The sequence below is a fragment of the Carassius gibelio genome, chromosome B25 (genome assembly GCF_023724105.1).
Source record: "Carassius gibelio isolate Cgi1373 ecotype wild population from Czech Republic chromosome B25, carGib1.2-hapl.c, whole genome shotgun sequence".
Lineage (NCBI taxonomy): Eukaryota > Metazoa > Chordata > Actinopteri > Cypriniformes > Cyprinidae > Carassius > Carassius gibelio.
In genome coordinates, this window is record NC_068420.1 from 22,058,618 (window position 1) to 22,073,077 (window position 14,460).

At 39.9% G+C, this 14,460-nt stretch overlaps 5 protein-coding genes across 19 annotated transcripts in view; all 5 read left to right on the forward strand.

Annotated features, from left to right (window-relative positions):
* The window catches only part of LOC128014353 (piggyBac transposable element-derived protein 4-like), a 93,569-nt gene that overhangs the window by 73,760 nt on the left and 5,349 nt on the right, over positions 1-14,460 (forward strand). Inside the window, exon 1 of one of the 15 annotated variants that reach the window (XM_052597896.1) lies at positions 10,945-11,911. The exons of the other annotated variants lie outside the window; for them this stretch is intronic. Coding sequence (XP_052453856.1) covers positions 11,763-11,911 — 149 coding nt within the window. The 5' untranslated portion in view covers positions 10,945-11,762. Of the gene's footprint in view, positions 1-10,944; positions 11,912-14,460 lie in introns of those variants that run through there. 15 annotated transcript variants of the gene reach the window in all.
* On the forward strand, positions 1,792-3,330 carry LOC128014424 (histone H4). Its single transcript, XM_052598010.1, has one exon. The coding sequence runs from the start codon at positions 1,792-1,794 to the stop codon at positions 2,101-2,103; it is 312 nt and encodes a 103-aa protein (XP_052453970.1). The 3' UTR covers positions 2,104-3,330.
* Positions 8,049-8,762, forward strand: LOC128014385 (histone H1-like). The gene has a single exon (XM_052597968.1). The coding sequence runs from the start codon at positions 8,092-8,094 to the stop codon at positions 8,728-8,730; it is 639 nt and encodes a 212-aa protein (XP_052453928.1). The 5' UTR covers positions 8,049-8,091; the 3' UTR covers positions 8,731-8,762.
* LOC128014399 (histone H2A-like) lies at positions 9,251-9,796 on the forward strand. Its single transcript, XM_052597983.1, has one exon. It carries the CDS (start codon positions 9,282-9,284, stop codon positions 9,666-9,668), a length of 387 nt encoding a protein of 128 aa, XP_052453943.1. The 5' UTR covers positions 9,251-9,281; the 3' UTR covers positions 9,669-9,796.
* LOC128014394 (histone H3-like) lies at positions 10,210-10,650 on the forward strand. The gene has a single exon (XM_052597977.1). It carries the CDS (start codon positions 10,225-10,227, stop codon positions 10,633-10,635), a length of 411 nt encoding a protein of 136 aa, XP_052453937.1. The 5' UTR covers positions 10,210-10,224; the 3' UTR covers positions 10,636-10,650.

Here is a 14,460-nt window from a genome sequence, read left to right on the forward strand (position 1 = left end):
TACAATCTAAATTTAGTAGAGCTTTATGAACTTGTGATACTAAAACAGGGTTAAATGTAAAAAGCTGAGTAAAGCGATATATTTCAGCTTCAACATTCCCTTTTATTATATCGTTGGTTAAATGACTAGGGTCAGGGGCTGAACCCGCAGTAATGAAAAAAATATTAAAAACCTCAACAATAATTTATTTCCCTTTTATAATTTTTTTCTTTACTTTTAAATAATCAGGTAAACTCATAGAGGGTTTTAGACCAGAAACTGATTTGCACAACTTCCAAAATTTGGAGGGATCATTCAAATTTCCACTTATTGCATTTAAATAATATTCAAAAATAGCTTTTTTTATTTATTTTTATTTTTACCAATTTTGTACTATTATTTCTTAATGTCCTGTAATGTACCCAGTCCTGAAGATTATTTGTTTTCTTTGCTTTAACCCATGTAGCATCACGTTCTTTGATACGTGAGGAAATTAACTCCGTAAACCAGGGGTTATCTCTCCCTCTTACTCTGATTTTTTTAAAAGGAGCATGTTTATCATATATACTTAAAAAAGTACATTTGAAATACTCCCATGCTAAATCTACATCAGGTATCAAAGAAACCACATGTAAACCACTATCATAAATATCTTGTAAAAAAGCTTGCTCGTTAAAATGCTTAAAATAACGTCTTGAAATAATACGTGGTTTGCTTTTTGGGGTCCTACAATTTCTCACACATACTATAACACAATGGTCACTTACATCATTACAGAAAACTCCAGAAGCAGAAAATCTATGAGAAGCATTAGTTAAAATGACATCAATTAATGAAGATTTGCTTGGGTCTTTTTGATTTACTTAACCATGTCTCAGAGAGAACCATAATGTCAGAGTTCGTTGATTCAGCCCATATTCTTATGTAGTCCATTTTATTTATCAGACTGTGAACGTTAAGGTGGAAGACGCGACACTATCTCTTCTCAAGAGATAGTGTCATTGTCTTTCATTGTTTCATACCTTTATTCAAGTCTGGCCCTAAAGGCTCTTTAGACGCTCCTCTTTTTGACAACACTGACTTATCTGTTGACCAGAGTCTTCTCAATACCATGTTAAACTAAGACATTCGTTCAATTATTACTAGATGTTAGATGTGTGAGGTTTCGGAATAGCATTTAATGATAGAGTGGGAAGAGTTTAGAGTTTTGGCTTGGTTTTGAACACAAGAACTGCTCAATACATGTCTGCCTGTAATTGATATTAGAGAAAACACTCAACCTGCCCTGATCTGATGTTTCCAGCACATGAAGATTGTGTTATGCAATATTACTGTATTATTTTGCTTAGATGTATATTTTGCCTCTGTAAATCTAATACCATATCCTACTTTATTTTATTTCTAACTTATACACTCACATACACTAATTCATTTTGCACTTCATGGTTAATACTTTTAAATATATTTTTTATTATTTATTTTATTCTTTTTCTTTCTGTACATATGTGCACTATTTGTAAGCAGTCCAGCTGCAACTGCTTTGGCAATACAAATGTACAGTTTTGTCATGCAAATAAAGCTCACCTAAATTGAAAAATCGAGAGAGAGAGAGAGAGAGAGAGAGAGAGAGAGAGAGAGAGAGAGAGAGAGAGAGAGAGAGAGAGAGAGAGAGAGAGAGAGAGAGAGAGAGAGAGAGAGCTCCGCCTTCGTGTGTTTCAATTAGGTCCTGTAGACTACTGTAAAGGTCTTCTCGCGCACTGTCTTCTGTTACACGTTCTATTGTACAACGTAGAAGCTTGAAGATCTGTAGTAATGTCTGGAAGAGGTAAGGGAGGTAAAGGGCTCGGGAAAGGAGGTGCAAAGCGTCACCGTAAAGTGTTGCGGGATAACATCCAGGGCATCACTAAACCCGCCATCCGTCGTCTCGCTCGCCGCGGCGGAGTCAAGCGTATCTCCGGTCTGATCTACGAGGAGACCCGCGGTGTGCTGAAAGTGTTCCTGGAGAACGTGATCCGCGATGCCGTGACCTACACAGAGCACGCCAAGAGAAAGACCGTCACCGCCATGGACGTCGTGTACGCGCTGAAACGACAGGGACGCACTCTGTACGGCTTCGGAGGATAAACACGTCCGAGTTAGCAGAAAACCACAAAGGCTCTTCTAAGAGCCACCCACATTTTCATAAAGAGTGCATTTCACAACATTTTGTTACCGAATAATTTTACAACGATATCTGAATCCCAACCCGTTTAAAACAATATTAAGTTATGAGACCAGTAAAGCAGTCGGCTAATAATTCGGATGATCGCTTTTGTTAAACTAGATAGAAGTACTCGTCCTGTCCAAAGACTGTCCTCCGAGTAGTGAGGTCAAAATAAACATTTACTGCAAGCTCTAGAAAAAAAAGAAACTATTATGTTTCTTTCTTTTTAAGTTTGTGCTTCCAAACTTCAGATCACTCGCACTCTAAGTATTGTAATTATTGTAAATGAAATTATCAGATATTATGTTTGATGTACACTGCTTGACTGAAACCTGGATAAAACCAAATGTATATAAAAAATATATAAAATATACAGTGATTATCTCAATGTTACTCAGAAAACTCAATAAATAGGTGTATATTTGTCAAAGAGATAAATCTATGGAATAATTGTGATAATGAATTACAATTATGTAATTCACTTTGCAAATTTAAGAAAATGTATAAAAACATGGTGTTAAATAATGGCTCATTATCAATACATTTGTATTATTTAACAAATTGAAGAAATAATTGGAATGTGTATTTCTGAAATGATGCATGTTTGTAATTAAATATGTACATTTTGGTAAATGTATTATGTAACTTAACTTGTATTATGAAATCTAGTTAAAAAGGGTAAGCTTAATAAGCAAGATTTCTTTTCTTTTTTTTTTCAATACATTTTTGTTCATTTATTTATCTTTTTGTTTCTATGTGTTTGTCAATCCCGTGGTAAATAGGATTTACACAAGCTTGGGTCTGGATCCAGAAGAGATGATGCTGACCCTGAAACAACAAACACAACTCCCACATTCTGCTTTAAGTGTGAATGCATCACATCATAACTGCTGTTAATAGTGTTTGTCTGTTTGATTACGTCTTTTACTGCCATATGCACATAGAGTAAAACACCACTGATAAGCTACAACTAAATATTGTAGAAACTTAATTTTCTTTAAAGTTGCTTTGCAATGATTTGTATCGTAAAAAGCGCTATACAAATAAACTTGAACTGAATGTTTTGAAAAATATTTTCGGTACACATGATCTTTGAGGTGTTCAGTATTAATATTAATTAGCAAATATTCAGTTTAGTTGAGTGTGGTCACAGAATGAGGAAACATCTTGATGCTCACAATAGTGACCGCTGGGATAACACCTTTTCATTTGATTAAAATGTAATTTAATTGCTGCTTTAATAAAGGGCGCCTGCGAGTTATGCATGATTGTGTCGTGATATTAATTATGGCATGTGAGTTAAGCATGAACCATGTGAAAAATTAGTGAAAATCATTCCCATTTCAAAGCATTTGTTCAACAAAAGGTAATGTATTTAACAATTTGTGATAACATAATATTCATTTAATAAAGGCTGTAGTACTGTGGGAAACATAAGTGGAATAGAAATGTACAATTTCATTGCTCTAGTTGTCTTCCCTCCCAAGCTGAAGTTTTGAAGTAAATCTTCCCCACCATCCATTTTCAAGCATGGTGGGCACACCGATCAAACTTACTCAAATCTTACTGAAACAAACAGTGGATGTGTGTCTGTTTAGATCGGGGGTAATAGAGAGAAATATAAGGATGACACAGATATATAGTTTATGTATGACCTGTAATTATTTATTCTGCAATCAGCGCTAAAACGTCACCTGTACGAACATTGTTTTGTACGGAACATGGTTAGTCTACGTTACCAGTTTTCTCCCAATAAAGTAATATACAGCCTATTATCATAAAGCTTTAAGAATCTGAAAAGAAAAGAAGGTTCAAATTAATAATGAACAATGTTAGGTTATTCCAGAGTTTAGGCGCTAAATAAGAAAAGGATCTGCTGCCCGCAGTTGATTTTGAAATTCTAGGTATTGTCAAGTTTCGTAACTCAGCGAACGTGGAGGATTACAATTTAACAAGAGCTCATTCCAATACTGAGGTGCTAAACCATTCAGACCAGAGAGCAACGTACTGTTGAAATCCATGAGGGCCAGATGTGGGCCGGATCTGGGCCGAAACTGCTTGCTGTCTGGTCTGAATGGTTTAGCATTTAATTTAAACAATTACACATTGTTGTTTTCTTTCTCTATATTTCAATTTTTGTATATAGTGCATTATTTAATGTGTCAACTGAGTAGCGCACTTTGCTAAGTCACTGGCCCAGAACCTCGCAGGCTGTTGGTTTGAATACAGGGTGGCTAACCTTGCTTCTTGGGGTAGCTGTCGGTAAGACAAATCAGACTTGTAACCTGATGGTAACAGGTTTGAGTCTTGGTGCTGGCAGGAGTTGTAGGTGGGCGGAGTGAATGGACAGCTCTTTCCACCCTCTATGGCTTGGGCGCCGAGTTGCATTCTGGGACGTGGCGGCCATGTTGCTGGTCTCGCGAATGTAAACATCCAGTTGAATGAGAAGAGTAGAGTTGGGAGAAAGAAAAAAGATGTTAAAATCGCGAAAAGGTTGTGGGATTTATAGGGATACGCTAAATAGGGATGCCAGGGACTGTGGACAAAATCTGCACTATTTACGGTTTGGATCCATTTGAATTTCCCAACAAAGAGTGGAATACCGACGACGACTTGCTGCCACATTTTTGCATTACAGATATCTTCGGCTACCTTGTTTGTTTAGTGAGCGCCTACACTTCAGAATAGTTCTGAAGCTACAAGTTATTGAAGTCTCATGAACAAATGGATGGGTTCTGGAGCTGCAAATCACAGAACCGGAAAAGCGGCAAATAGTATACAGTAATCCAGTAAGCTGCACTCTACCTAGCTGCTAGTTTAGTAACCGTTAGTGCTAACAACCATTCACACATGGACTTTTAACTATGTGTTTCAAAAGTGTAGTTAATAGCTGTCAACCCTCCCATTTTTTCCGGGGGTTCTCACGTATTTGCGCTCTTTCCCCCCTGTCTTCCCGTTTTAGTATTTTCCTGTAAAATATGCCGTTAGCCCTTCAATCGGACCTGTCAAATCTCTTTGTTGTTGTCCTGTTGCTACTCCTTGCCCGTGATGTTGGGCTTTTTAAGATAGCATGGTTGTTGTGAGAGCGCGATTTCACGCCAATCTGTTACTAAAGTCACGTTAGACCTAGTTATTTTTGCTGTCAGCAGAGGGATAGCAACAAAAAGATGAATGTTGAAATTTCCCGTATTTTGGATGAGTAACCTGAGAAATTTCCCTTATTTTCAATGTTGACTTAAGCTATATAACTGAATATTCAGATGTTATGGTCTCCGTGGTCGCGCCTCCAAGCAGGAAAGCGGTATAAAGTTAATCCATTCTCATTTTATTTTTCCCATGGCGATTACGTGTTGCGCTATTACTCCCCACAATACAGCAACGGTTTACCATGGTTGAAATAGATTTTTAATTAATCAAATTAATACACACAGATGGGAAGGAGTATGTCTAAACACTGTGCAGTAGTCCGAGTGGCAGTAAAGGAGGCAATCAACGTGGCGGCCACGCCAAGTAATGACGTCACGATGCCCAAGCCCTATACCCATGACTGAAGTGCCTCTGAGCAAGGCACTGAACCCCCAGTTGCTCCCTGGGCGCTGTATAGCTGCTCCGGTTGTGTGTGTTCACGGTGTGTTCATTTCTCACTGCTGTGTGTGTGCACCTGGATTCTAAGAGTGGTACCAATTCCGAGAATGGGTTACCATACTTGGCAAATGTCACAACTTTTTTCTATTTTTTTTTCTTTCTTTTTGTTATATTACTGTTATAATACCTATTTATGTCAGCACTATGTTAGCATTAAGTCTGACCTTTCTTCTGCACTGGAAGCTGCTGTCGCCAAGTCAAATTCCTTGTTTAAACATGCTCTTACCAAGCTCTTTCTGACGAGGGAGAATGAGAGATAGGGAACAAAAGGCAAAGTGATGTATGTTTTGACACTTTTCTTTTACGTTCCATGAAGTACGGATTGCTCCTTCACTATCTAAAATGAATCCTCACATAAACACACACAAAAAATAAGTTCAGATGACTGAATTATTATTATATTATTACAATGACATTGTAATCATTTTTTTGCACTAATAACATTCTGAAACTCTAGACACATAATTCACAACAGATGCTCAGAATGCTATTTTTTCAAAACACAACAGTTCTTTTCTCAACACAACAATTTTCTCCACATGGAAGTGGAAGGTTCACAATAGAAACCCTCACAAACAAGTCACTCTTTTCAGGCAATGGATGATGCGTGCAGTGACATGAGTGACATGACATGTGGGCAAGTATGGTGACCCATATTAAGATTTAGTGCTCTGCATTCATCCCATTCAAAGTACACACACAGTGAACACACACCCGGAGCAGGGGGCAGACATTTCTTTGCTGTGGCACCCGGGGTGCAGTTGGGGGTTTGGTGCCTTGCTCAGGGCGACCTCAGTTGTGGTATTAAAGGAGGAAGAGAGCACTGTACATTCACTCCCCATCTACAATTCCTGCAGGCACAAGACTCGAAACCGCCACCTTTAAGTTACAAGCTGAGGACCTTTTAGTCCAACTGTCTAACCACTCACGACTTCCCATCACAGGAGGAGAGCCATGTCAGGCATGTTTTTGCCATGCCAGATGTTCAGCTGATGAAAACAACCATAATGATTTTGATGAGAACATGTGGCCAGATCCAGGAGACAGGGTTGCTAAAAAGAAACAAACACACACACACACACACAGAAGTGCAGTGAGGAACACTCCGGTTGACGTTTAACTGTATGCCAACTGTAGCTTCTTTTTTTTTTTTGAAAAACCTGTTGTGAGTTGATTATTTCATCAATAAATTCCACATTTTGTTTAATGATTCCAGTGTCTGTACTTTTCTCTATGTCTATCACAATAATGTATGAATGTTTAGAAACATAATGAAAGCTGCATCGTGTGTTTTGAACAACTATATTTAATGATTGTACAAACAACTACACGGTGAACTATGGACATCTTTGTGAGGGTGATGTTCCTATGATATTTAATAATAAATTTGAACCAACACTTTTGCAAATGCAAGGCTTCTTTAAAGATATGAACATGATATGCATTGTTTTGTACATTGGACAGGCATATTAAAATAATTAATGTTTTGAGTTTTGACAAATGACATCAAGGTACTGAATTTGATGACAAAATGGTTGCAAAAAAAACTATTATTATTACTATTGTTGTTGCTTAAATGGATCTCACATTATTTGTTCTATACAAGTCGAACTGAAACATGAAAAGTAATGCAAATTTTCCAATGCCATTGTAAGCATTTGTATATTCTATGCACAGTGAAAGACTACGTGTTCCTTCTGGAAAGAAAATCTCCTTCCTGGAACTGGCCTCTTGACACGAGTCACAAGCAGAGTCGGTGTTTTTGTGTTTCAAGCTGCCCAAAACAACAGCTGTATAAAACACTGCACACGCCTTTTACTGATGCACCTTACATTATATCCACGATCAAACTGCTGCTGAAACACCACAGAGGACGAATTCAGTCTTTTACCAACTTTTCCAGTTAAACAAGGAATTAGATTTACACGCGGCTTTGTCCCGTAGCTGATGCTCGCCTTGAGTTTGATCCGATTAGGTCAAAATGAAAATTTCCTCGCCGCGTGTTTTAGTCTCCAAAGAAAGCCAAGAACCTCTGCTTGGTGTTCGCTTGGTTTTTACTGCGTCAAACTGTTTATCACTCGATTTTTGTCCTTCAACGTAGGAGGAGAAAACACAAGTGCGAGGGGCTCGCGGAAGCGCGCAGACACCGAGCGGCTCGGGTTGAGTCTATAAGGTTCTCATCTGTTGTTTAAGAGCGCAGCGCTGCTCGAGCGACACTCATCTTTGAACTCAGCGTTTGAGAGACTGTAAACCCGCTCTGAAAAATGGCAGAAACCGCTCCAGCCCCGGCCGCTGCCGCCCCGCCGGCCAAAGCGCCCAAGAAGAAGTCCGCCGCCAAAGCCAAGAAAGCAGGTCCAGGCGTCGGTGAGCTGATCCTCAAAGCCGTGTCCGCGTCCAAAGAGAGGAGCGGCGTGTCGCTCGCCGCCCTGAAGAAAGCTCTCGCCGCCAGCGGCTACGACGTGGAGAAGAACAACTCCCGCGTCAAGCTCGCTATCAAGAGCCTGGTGACTAAAGGCGCCCTGCTTCAGGTCAAAGGGACCGGCGCCTCCGGGTCCTTCAAGATAAGTAAGAAGCAAACCGAGACCAAGAAGAAACCGGCGAAGAAGGCGGCTCCCAAAGCGAAGAAGCCCGCGGCCAAGAAACCCGCTGCTGCCAAGAAGCCCAAGAGCGCAGCTGCAAAGAAGCCCGCCGCTAAGAAATCGCCCAAGAAGGCCAAGAAACCCGCCGCTGCAGCCGCCAAGAAGGCGACGAAGAGCCCCAAGAAGGCGAAGAAGCCGGCAGCGCCCAAGAAAGCAGCCAAGAGCCCCAAAAAAGCCAAGGCTGCCAAACCCAAGGCAGCAAAACCAAAAGCTGCCAAGCCTAAAGTTGCAAAGCCCAAAAAGGCAGCCCCCAAGAAGAAATAAATAGCTTATCTTTTATTACCCAACGGCTCTTTTCAGAGCCACCCACTAACTCTGAAGAAAGAGCAAAAGATCCGCAGGTTGACTTGTGGAAGTATATTACTGTAAAACTATCTGAGTTCACCTCGACTCAATACATGTTATATATATAGACTGAATTTACAAAAGCCACCAATTATTAATACGAACAGGTTAATGGGTCATACATATTAGAGTAAGAATATTCTAATGTTTTTTTTTCTTTTTGTTATTTATTTTTAATTTTTTGCATTGACGTTTTCTATTATTATGTTAGACTTATTCAATCCCCCTTCACAATTTATTGAACGTTTTCTCTCGTGTTCTGTTCATTCTAAAAAGCAGCGCGATCCGAAGCCGGTTGTGGAGGCGTGGCTCTGGCGGTGGGTGTTGGAGGGAAGTTCACGGATTGGTTTAAAATCTTACAAGAATCTAAACCAATGGGCGACTGGCACGTTCGTTTAAAAGAATATAGCTGAGTTCTCAGTCATATCATATCTAAACTGCGAGTGTGAGCTGTCCATCTATTTCTAAAAATGAGTGGCAGAGGTAAAACCGGAGGCAAGACCAGGGCGAAGGCAAAGACTCGCTCCTCCAGAGCAGGGCTGCAGTTCCCGGTAGGCCGTGTGCATAGGCTTCTACGCAAAGGCAACTACGGCGAGCGCGTCGGTGCCGGTGCTCCGGTGTATCTGGCCGCTGTGCTCGAGTATCTGACGGCTGAGATCCTGGAGCTGGCTGGAAACGCCGCCCGGGACAACAAGAAAACCCGTATCATCCCCCGTCACCTGCAGCTGGCGGTGCGTAACGACGAGGAGCTCAACAAACTTCTCGGCGGAGTGACCATCGCTCAGGGCGGCGTGCTGCCCAACATCCAGGCCGTGCTGCTGCCCAAGAAGACCGAGAAACCCGCCAAAACCAAATAAGCAGATTCGAGTCAGTTTCTGGAACCCAAAGGCTCTTTTAAGAGCCACCCACTTTCTCTTCCAAGGAGCGATTTCTGTTCGTTTTCGTCAATAGCCACATATTACACGTTTTAATATAGAAACTATGAATCAAGTAATTCATAAATGTGGAGGTGGATTAGACCAGTCAATAGTTGCGATTATTTTAAACCCAATTTAAGCCATAGAGTAAATATTTCAAGGTTGAAGAACAAAAAGGTCAATATGAATTATATAAACATATTCTATAATTCTTCAAGTGTCCTGTGTGTTTGAGTTAAGTAAGACTATACTAAACGCTTGGAAAGGGAATTTGGCAAGTGATAGACCGGACAAAACATGAGCGGGAGACACAAACAGCCCCGTTGGAAAACAGAAGCTGCGCAGTCATCGCAGACGTCACAAATCAGCCAATCACAAGACTCTGCCCCTTCGTGACGCCATAAGCGCGTGTCTGTATGATGCTTTAAAAGCAGGCGCGGAACTTGAAGCAGCATTTTCTACGTTCGCAGAACGACTGCAGAAGTCCACCGCAGCGATGGCAAGAACCAAGCAAACGGCCCGTAAATCCACCGGAGGTAAAGCCCCGAGGAAGCAGCTCGCCACCAAAGCCGCCCGTAAGAGCGCTCCAGCCACCGGCGGCGTCAAGAAGCCTCACCGCTACAGGCCCGGCACCGTGGCTCTGCGAGAGATCCGTCGCTACCAGAAGTCCACCGAGCTGCTGATCCGCAAGCTGCCCTTCCAGCGTCTGGTGCGAGAGATCGCTCAGGACTTCAAGACGGACCTGCGCTTCCAGAGCTCCGCCGTCATGGCCCTGCAGGAGTCCAGTGAGGCTTATCTGGTCGGTCTGTTCGAGGACACCAACCTGTGCGCCATCCACGCCAAGAGAGTCACCATCATGCCCAAAGACATCCAGCTGGCCCGCCGCATCCGCGGAGAGCGCGCTTAAACTCACGAATTCACAAATCTAGAAACTCACCCCAAAGGCTCTTTTCAGAGCCACCAAAATCACACTGAACGAGAGAACTTCCACTGTAACAATTAGTGGTAGTAACACTGCCTTAATCTTTTAAGAAATATTGCTTGGCTTTCAGCCTTACTTATTTTGTTAATTTTACGTCCCTATATTACTACAAAGAATATAAACACGAGCGGGAGAAAACGTAACATGTCAAACAACATGGTCAAACAACGGTCAAGCGCATCTCCGGTCTGATCTACGAGGAGACCCGCGGTGTGCTGAAGGTGTTCCTGGAGAACGTTATCCGCGATGCCGTGACCTACACCGAGCACGCCAAGAGAAAGACCGTCACCGCCATGGACGTCGTGTACGCGCTGAAACGACAGGGACGCACTCTGTACGGCTTCGGAGGATAAACACGTCTGTGTTCGCAGAAAACCACAAAGGCTCTTTTAAGAGCCACACACGTTCTTGAAAAGGCTGTTTTATTATCGATCTTAGTAATGTTAGTGTTGATCTCGTTTTTTATGCTTTTCTTACAATGAATGCACACATTTTAATGTTTATTTGTTTCACAGTATGTAACGTTTTATGATGAAAAAAAAGGAGATCGAGTTAATGGTTGCTTGTAAAACGACCCCCACCTCAAGGAATCTATTTAGCGCGGATATTAAATGAGTCATCTGTCCATTCTAGACTAGCTCATTTGACGCAAAAAAAAAGTAAATCAGAAATCCGTTTATACAGAATGGACGCTGGAAAGGAAAGACAATGAAAATGGGTTCATGTGGAAGATTATTCATAAATAGAGACTACAGAGCGGATGTTCGCCCAACCCACTTTTTCCCCCAATGGAATACCCACTAGGACAGTCGTCGTGTGAATACACCCAATCAGAGAGAAAGATACTCCATTTCACAAGAGAATGGGCGTCAAAGAGCGAGTTTGGCCATTTCAGTGTAGGAAAGACGTGTGAGGAGGAGCTCGCTGGTCTGACCCTACACAACAGAAGCGCTTTCTTCATGTGTTAATGATCTGGTATGAGCCACAGAAACACATTAACGCTCCACGATAAAAAGGCAGCACATTTTTAGCTTTATTGTCATTTCTTCACGATGGCACACACACGCGAGGAAGCTCTGCAGACGATCACAGACAGTGATGAAGAGTTAACATGTTCTTCAGACGACGACGAAGATTTGGAGGACGAAAGCTTTCATTGTAAGAAACAATCTGAAACAACAAAGGATACAATTTATAATGAGTAAGTTTATTTTTTTTTTCGTACAATAGTTGTTATTAAAATCTGCGCATGCTCCTATAACTTAACGTGTTGTTCTGTGGCGTTTTCATCGCATTTAACTCAATTTTCTTTCAAAACATGTAATGTTAACGGTTTAAATCTTATATACTGTGACAAAATAAATAAAACCATATCAATGACCTACAGTTTTGATTACCTTGCGGCCGTTTAATGCCATTTACAGCATCATTAACAAAGTTACACTTAAAACATTTGGTATACATGAATATGTAATTGCCCAAAACTTAATTTTACACTCTCAGAAAAGAAAGTACGTAATTGTACCTTTAGGGGTACAATGGCTTGTCACTGGGGCTGTACCCTCAAGGGTACAGTGTTTACATTTATTGAACAAATGGGCAAACTGGCAACTTTAAAGCATATACCAGATGTGTAGAGATTTATTAGTTACATTCATTAAGTTTTGCACCTAGTTAATAAAACACAAAATCATCAAATTTACCTAGAAATGAACAAATAGATCAGAGTTGTGTAGAATCCATGAATGATGTCCCTCGTTGTCCCATCAGCGAGCAGGTACAATGGTTGTTGTTGGTGCCTGTAGATAAATACAAAAGTTACAGTCAAGGTCAGCTCTCCAACTGATTTTATTTATATTAATTGTGTTTTTCATATACCACCCATCTGGCAATATTTTGAGGCAGATAATAGGTAGTGACAGAAATGTCCAAATGTACCTTTTTGAATATGTTTTTCAGCTTGACAGAATGACATTTTTCCAGGTCCCTTGTGATGATGTGGGAATCAAATGAAGTAGGAGACCAATGGATGCAATATCGCTGTCCATTCTAACAGATATGACGAAATCAGCAATAAAATAAATGCATAAACAGACTACAGTTACAGCAAAAATATAGATATTCTTATTCTGAAATATAGTCTAACCTTAGACAATCGGTTTCTTCCTCCTTTACAGCCGACTCAGAGGTCTATTGGGTCCTTGAAGGTCTTGGGAGAAGCCAGGAACTTGTCTATTTGAGAGAAAAAAATAAAATAAAAATAATTACAACATCTCTCTCAGGAACCATTCTGATAAGTTGATTGTGTAGCCACACAGTGGCTCTGTTCACAACCTGGCATTAGCACACATCTTGGGTGACACATATGGCCCTACACCTTTATTACAGGATTTGTTAAAAAAATAAATAAAAAAAAACATTTCATCAGTTTACTCAGCATTTTATTATCTTTGTAACACAACTGAAGATATTTTAATAGAATATAAGATTTCTGTCCCTTACTATACCACTTTAATACATCATAAAGGGAAATAATTTATATGCATCATGTGGATTAGTCCAAATTTTCTGTTTATGTTCCATGATCAATGTTTACAAAAAAAAGTAAGTCTGTTCATTGTACAGTGATCTCTTCATTCTCTTCAGAAAATTTGGTCTAAACCGCTCAATTCATTTGGATTCATTTTATGATCTCTCTATGAACTTCTTGAAGTATTAAAGTAGTAGTTGTGTAGACTGTCGATGGAAGGAAATTATCTCATTCAAAATATATTCATTATGAATGCAAGTCTTGCAGGTTCGGAATCACAGAGAGTGAGAAATTATGAAATTTTTTCAATCTTTGGGTCACCTTACCATTTATTTTTTTGCAGTTTGATATCTTAAATTAGTAATTAGTAAATTACAGGTGTGAACATAAATTTAAATTGTGTGCCTGCCTAGTTAAACTTTAATTTTTCTTATTCATTTGTGAGTTTTAAATGCACAGAGAATAATATATAAATTAGACACTCAAAGTCATCAGACTCACAGGAAGATCCTTCACTTGACACTGCAGAAATCTGGGACAATTCTATTGAAAAAGGATTTAAAAAATCTTTTATTTCAGTTATTTAAATAAGTAAATGTGGTGAAACAATTGCGATTACCCCTAGTTAGGAGTATGATGAGAACTGTCTATAAAACGGGTGTCAAATCAAATTTATTATTATAATTTTTTTTTATATAGCCTTCATTCTAGGGTCAATTAAATGAAACCTTGTGCAATATTCACATGGAGGCCTGAAACAATTTAAGTATTTATTTAATCTGATTATTACGGTAAATACATTTGTATTTTTACAACTTTTATTCAAGTATTACATTTGTACATCATTTAATTAATTTGTGTCTTGACGCAGATGTGAAATGACATTCAGCGCTGAGAACAAGCAACACAAGACAGTGGCGAATAGAAGTTTTTAAACGTGCTCTAGTCTCAGAGTTTTGCTGTAGATAACGTCAGTCAAATGAGTGGTTAATGTTCCACATTATAGCAGCTCTGTCTGCAGAAAGACTGCATATCTGCAGCGGCGAGACAGACACTTCAACATGCTGTTATGAGTCAGAAAAAACGAAATTATTATGAGCGCGTGATGAAATGCCACACTCAATGCTTTCAAAAACAAATACATTTACCATTTGATGAATTCTCTCATTTGAATAGAAAACTTACCGAGTGTAAAGTTAGCTGCTTCAAGTTTTCTTCGC